General features: G+C 46.0%; 1 protein-coding gene across 1 annotated transcript; it reads left to right on the top strand.

Moving 5' to 3' along the window:
- The first annotated feature begins 1,456 nt into the window (after positions 1-1,456).
- On the top strand, positions 1,457-3,627 carry LOC125516103 (protein YELLOW LEAF 1, choloroplastic). Its single transcript, XM_048681582.2, has 5 exons — positions 1,457-1,578; positions 1,670-1,803; positions 2,157-2,236; positions 3,020-3,107; positions 3,265-3,627. Exons 2-5 carry the CDS (start codon positions 1,722-1,724, stop codon positions 3,483-3,485), a joined length of 471 nt encoding a protein of 156 aa, XP_048537539.1. The 5' UTR covers positions 1,457-1,578; positions 1,670-1,721; the 3' UTR covers positions 3,486-3,627.
- Positions 3,628-6,338: the final 2,711 nt, after the last annotated feature.

The raw sequence follows: 6,338 nt of genomic DNA, 5'->3' as shown, positions 1-6,338 counted from the left end.
TTTAGGAGTTAGCTGAGAGATATTTGTGTTGCTGCGGTAGAACATATTTGTTGTATATCCTTGATTGTTTTTTTATTCCGCGAATCGAATCATTTATGGGAAGTGTTACGTGTTGGCCAGCGGATCTTTTTAAAAGATCCGCCACCTCACGTGCCGTCCGATATAAGTTGCGTAACATACTATCCCACTTCGCAACAAGAGTGTTGTTTCATAAACAACGGTGATTATTCCAACAAAGAGTTTTGTTTCCGAAACATTAGTGACTATTGCAAAAAAGAGCTTTGTTTCAGAAACATTGATGACACTGTCAAAAGCATCTCTGCGTATAGTTTCTCTTTGCAACAAGAGCATTGTTTCAGAAACATAACTTACTATCGCAACAAGAGCTTTGTTTAGAAAACATGCTCTGCTGAAGGAGCATCATGCGCCGCAGGAGCACCGTGAGCCGCTACTGTCGCAGGTCCTTGCTATGACGCTCGCTGTCAAGCCCACCGGACCTCGCCGAGACGAGCCCCCGCCGCTCCCGAACGTCTCCACTTCCTGCCCACGGGTCATCCTTGTCGAATCCGGCGAGATCTGGCTGGAATCCTCACCGTCGTCGCCCTCCTAGCCGCACAAGTAGCCGTCCCTCGCGGCTCCTGGACGTTCCCGCCTCCTGCCCGCGCCCCATCCTCGTCGGATCTCGTGAGATTCCTCGCCTCCATGGCTCCATTGCCCTCCAGCCGCAAGAGTCACCGCCGCTGCAAAAAAGGGCCAGGAAGTTGTAAATTCTCCCTTCAAAAACAACTGCTCAGTTGTAAAAACGGTGTGTACACAGAGATAGGGGTGGAGTTGCTCTTGTTCGTCTGATCAGCTGACAATCTGACGGACACGAAACCGATGGACGGACTGCGCGACCGGCCGGTTGAAGATAAGCTTTTCCTTTAAAATATCTAAAATTCTTATATTTGTTGACGGAGGGGTATCAGTTTCATAGTGGCCCATATCACAAACGATGTCACCATTTTCCCAAATCAATGAGGTTAACCATGATGCCGTTCCCTGAAAAAATATACTCTCTCCATTTTACAATGTAGTGCTTTCTCTATCCTTGTGCTTCAACTTTGACCGTAATTTTAACTATCAAGATCGATTGTGGCGGGAGCAAAAGTTATATCAGTGAATTCGTATTTAAAAGACGTTTTTAATTATATAACTTTTTCTCCCGCCGCAGTCGGTCTCATTCGTTAAATTTATGGTCAAAGTTCGACCTCGGAAAGCGCGGACGCACTATATTTTGAAATGGAGGGAGTATTTGTTTCATAGACATAGAGATTGAATGAGCGAAAAAATAAGTGCAGAATAGGCCACAGAAAAACTTCAAAATAAAACAAATCAACCGTACAAATGAAACGAAAAAAAATGCAAGTTCCTACAAGCCCCTTTTTAAAATTTAGTTTAAGAAAAATGGCCCTCCTAATGGATAACCTTCTTCTGCCCATGAACGCCACCACACCCAGCCCTCCAGCTCCTCCTCGTCGTCGTCCCTCGCTCTGACCACAGCACAGCCCCGGCCGCGCTCTCATCCGGAGCTGCAAGGTAACCTCGCGCCCCGTCACTCCCTTGCAATCAGACTTCCCTCCTCCTCGTCCTCACCGTCCTCCATGTCTCTGTGATTTTTCTCGTCCAGGCCCTGCACTGCACCACGAGACCAGCTCGCTCTGTCGACGCCGCCGGCCGCCATGCTTCCGCTCGCCACAATGTCCGCGCCGAGCTCGCTTCTCCTGCGGCCCGCGGCGCGCCAGCGGACGGCGAGAGAACCAGGTTGGCGCCGCTCGTCTCGTCCGTTCATCCACCTCTCTACTCTGCCTATCTTATCCAATAACTGCCGCCGGGACAGAAATTGCTGCCATTTTACGACTGCATACTTGCATGCGCATTGAGTCAAATTGCAGGGGTTTTCTGTTTTCTGACTTCATATTTCTGAAAAAATTGCACCCCCCTGTCCGTGTCAAAAATAAGTATTGGTGTTTCCGCGGAGAAGATTACCCTACGTACTAAGGAAGATGGTCGTTTTTTACTGCGATTTAATAGTAGGAGATGGTGTTTCCGCGTACTGCTACTAGTATTGTTTTTGTGTACCAAAGCTCATGCAGAACTTATAATATTCTGTGTAGGACAAAGCTGGGGAGAACAATCTATCTCGGGTTCGCAGTCCCGGAGGAATAAGCTCAGCAACTCCATCTGTGTGAAAGCAGTAAGATGAGCCTACTTGTTTTGCGTGGTGCTATGGCATGCTTGCTTGTCTTCTTTTCTCGCCGTTATGGATTATACCTGGTTAAATTATTTGTAACTTATTAGGTGTAATTTGTAAGAGTTTTAGTGGAAGCAATTCAATAGTTTTTTGGCACAAAAATGAGAAAGAAATTCAAATAGGGTTTTGTCATAATGCATGGAAGCAATTCAATGGTTTCTCGCATAAACAATCTGAAAGGTTCAAGGCGTTCAGATTTTAGTGGAAGCCAGGATTTTTCAACTTGCAAAATAGCTGGAGGAAAAGTCTGGAAGCGAATATATCAGAAATCACTAGAAAGTTGGAAAACCTATACTGTACGCATTATAACATGACAGAGACCATCTCATATATATATATAATTGTGTAGCTGAAGGATTATCCGGCCTTGCAAACAGAAGGGATCAACATATTCTTATTGGCTAGATTATGTCAGTGCAGTCGATTTCGAATTTCGACGCAAGCTGTTCGCGCTAGCTAGGCAAAAAGAGTGCATAAGAGGGGATTTGAAGCGCTGGTTGTTTTTAAGCTTCAGAGTTATTTAAAATCCGCAAAAAAAACAGAGGTGTTTCTTTTCACTGTGCAGAACTGAATTCCTACAAGCAAAATAAGGTTGTCTAGTTCTACTTGATCTTGCATATTAGAAGTAACAGGATACACTTGATTAATTCGTTCGATTCTTTGCCCTTTCCATCAAATTCAGAAGCATCTCACGCGGATCGTCACTGAATGTTTTTTTTCCTGCAGAACATAACGTGCTGTGCTAACCAGACGCAAACCGCGAAGCGCAAATCGTTCTCGGGACCCACCTCTCCACCGTCAGGTTCAGTTAAAGGTAATGCAATGCAAGGCATCTGCATTCTGCGTAACCCTGCTTTGTTCCTTGCAAACCTCGTCTCATTTCCGAAGTTGAGTTCACTGCAAACCTGTGCTTCCAATGGCATTGTCGCATGATCTCCTTACCTCTTTGCTTGGGTGGCACCTGATCGCAGAGAAGGTGAAGCCGAGGCTCGACGACGGGGGCGTCGGGTTCCCGCCGTTTCGGTTCGGCGGAGGAGGCGGCGGAGGCGGCGGTGGTGGCAGCAGCTCCTCCGGTGGGTTCATCCTCTTTGTGATCGTTTTGCTCCTGGACTACCTGAGGGAGTTCGAGAGAAACCTGCAGAATGGGCCGCGGAGGGGCAGCGACTACGACAGCGGGCTGGCACCGCAGTAGCTTTCATTTTCATTTTAGTAGCTGGTTTCGCGGACAGTCCGGTGATGGCCGGTGGTTCATGTAAGCCCCTTGCTAAGCTGTGTTATCAGATTAGAATTGCTCGTGAGAAATGAAATGAGGAGTAGCAACTTTGGCCGTTGGATTGGACGTGGAGGGCTAAGGTTGAACGCCCGGAGCCACTGGCACTAACGTGTCCACTTTTATGGCCTCTTTGTTTGGTTCAGAGAAAGCAGAAGAGAAGATACTAGCACATATGCCCGTGCGTTGCAATGGGACAAAAATTGGTACGTATTTAAAGTTAGTGAGAATTATATGTGCAAGCAAAACCTTGTGCACATGTGAAAAAGGAACATTTACCTTCTCGGTTTCGTCGGGTGTAGAGTAATCAATCCGCTATTTTTTCATTCATATGAATAAGGGCATTTAAGAGTCTTGTTACGCTATTGTACGCTGGAGAAGGCCCACAAATTATTCAATACTTTTCCTTTCAATTGAGGAGATTTTAGGGTATGAAGTTTCTGAATATTGTAGGAAATATGAACCATTTTTTAAAGATTTTTCAAAATTATGAACACTTTCAGAAAACGTGAGCAAAATTTGAAATAGGAACATCTTTTAAAATTCACAAACATTTTTTGCAAACACCAACCCTTTTTTCATAAAAACATGAACATTACTTGAATTTGTGCACGATTTTTTAGAATAGGAACATGTGTTAAAAATTCATAACCTTTTTCAAAAATGTGCATCTTTTAACATTATTTTGAATTGTTAAAATTTCACTTTTTAAAAAAAAATTGGAGAATTTTCTAAATTGTTGTTTTCTTTTTAGAAATCTCAACAATTTTGAAAAGAATAAAGTTTTCGAAAAAATGGGAAACTTTTTCAAGTGTTGTATATATGTCAAAATAGGGAAAAAATTGGAATTATGAACATTTTCTATGATTTGATTTTTTTGAAATTCTGAACGTTTTCTGAGAATTTTGAATTTATTAATTAAATTCTATAAGAAAAGTAAACTTGGAAGTGGAAAAGGAGATAAGGGAAGGAGAATAAAAATAGAATAAAACACAGAAACAAAGAAAAATGGGCACGCCCATTATTTGTTGTCCTGTGCGAAGCTCCAACTATTTGTCGCCCTATGCGAAAAATAGAATTTTCATAGCTGCGTGGGCAGAAAATAAAGTGGGCTGGCTTCACTGGGCCATATCGTGCAGCCACTTCCGAAATTCTGGAAAAGCTTTCTTTTTCTAGCAGTCAAACGCATAAGAATTTAGTACCACCTCGAATAGAAATTTTTTATTTTGGGTGGTGAACGGATGAAAAATTGACGAAACGCACCTTGCTTTATTAGTAGGTATAGAAAATATGTCTTCTCGGCCATGCACAAAGTCGACATATAATACTCTCTCTTAACTTAATATAAGACATTTTTTTTGACTCTGTTCTAGACTCTAAAACCGTCTTATAAAAATTTACAGTTAGTAAAAAATTAAAATTACACATACATTCTTGGAGAAATCGAGGACGTCTTCGTGTTGCACTCATTGGCAGTGTGTGTTAGAAGGGAGAGAGGGATTGTTGCGGAATATGATGGATGTATTATTGAGCCTCGATGACGAGTATATATTGAGTAAAAGACTTGAAAGGCAAAAAGCCTCTCCTGAAGATAAGGTAGGAGACGGATTACAAATCCTACACTACCAAATACAAGTAACCCAAATATATCTCTAACATTCTCCGCAGTCGTAGCGGTAGTGTCGCAGACAACAGGAGCGTCACGGATGATTAGACTAGAGAGAATAGTAGCCGACGGGCTGACATCCCCGCGCAGTCGTAGCGGTAGCGTCGCAGACAACAGGAGCGTCGCGGACGGTCAGACTAGAGAGAATAGTAGCCGAGGGGCTGACATCCCCCCGCAGTCGTAGTGGGAGCGTTGTGGACGGTGTCGCGTCACGGACGCGTTGACTGTAGAGGAAGCCGGCGAGTTGCTCAAGCGGATGATAGCCCTTTGTGCCGATGTCGAGGTAGCCGAGAGCGTAGAGTGGTGTAGCCGTGGTCGAGGTAGCCGTGCGAAGAATGACGTGGTCGATGTCAAGTCGGGGTAGCCGGTGTCGAGGAAAACGTCATGGAGCCACGGGCGTAAGGAGGTGCCGGGTTAGCCTGGGCGCAGTGATGTCGAAGTAGGGGTACGCCGGGAGGTAGACGGTGTTGACGAAGCGTCGCGCCGGGTTTGCCAAGCCTGGGGACACGTCGTGGACTAAGGCACGCATCGGTGTTGCCAGCATCAGGCATGCGTAGACAGACGAAGACGAAGTTCACCAAACGCCGCTCCAGGCTTGCCAGGCCCGGGGACACGTTGCAGACGAAGGCACGCACCAGTGTTGCCAGTACCAGGCATGCATAGATGAGAGACCTGCACGAGCTGTACGCCATGTTGGAGAAGTCGGAGGGGCCATTAGAGAAAAACTCGACGACGATTGAGGCGTCCATCGGCGCGGGGCCGATGTCACCAACGATGGTCGGAGTAGATGAAGTGGTAGGGGTAGATGACGACGATGCTGGCAACAGGCTGGTGCCTGGACGAAGACGAAGGGGGTGGACGGGCGGCGGCGACTACAGACGTAGCGGCGGCGCCCGTCGAAGAAGAGCGGCGGTGGCGGCGGCAGCTACGGAAGTAGCGGCGGCGGCGGCCGAAGAAGAGCGGTGGTGGCGGTGACACGGCTAGGTTAGTAGCGCGGCGGCGGTGCTCGAAATAGGCGAGGAACCCGACAGCGTGATGAAGACCGGCGTGAACGGTGGCGTTCCTATTAGGAAACATAGCATGTAATTTCAAAAAAATTCCTATGATCA

The sequence above is a fragment of the Triticum urartu genome, chromosome 6A (genome assembly GCF_056163025.1).
Source record: "Triticum urartu cultivar PI428250 chromosome 6A, HENAU_Tu73, whole genome shotgun sequence".
NCBI classification, from domain to species: domain Eukaryota; kingdom Viridiplantae; phylum Streptophyta; class Magnoliopsida; order Poales; family Poaceae; genus Triticum; species Triticum urartu.
This window is presented reverse-complemented; position numbering and strand designations above follow the sequence as displayed.

Excerpts from the sequence above, each read along its gene's own strand:
- LOC125516103 (XM_048681582.2), top strand. The coding sequence starts at position 1,722 with ATGCTTCCGCTCGCCACAATGTCCGCGCCGAGCTCGCTTCTCCTGCGG. Across the intron at positions 1,804-2,156 it reads GCGGACGGCGAGAGAACCAG|GACAAAGCTGGGGAGAACAA; the intron begins GTTGGCGCCGCT and ends TATTCTGTGTAG. Across the intron at positions 3,108-3,264 it reads ACCGTCAGGTTCAGTTAAAG|AGAAGGTGAAGCCGAGGCTC; the intron begins GTAATGCAATGC and ends ACCTGATCGCAG.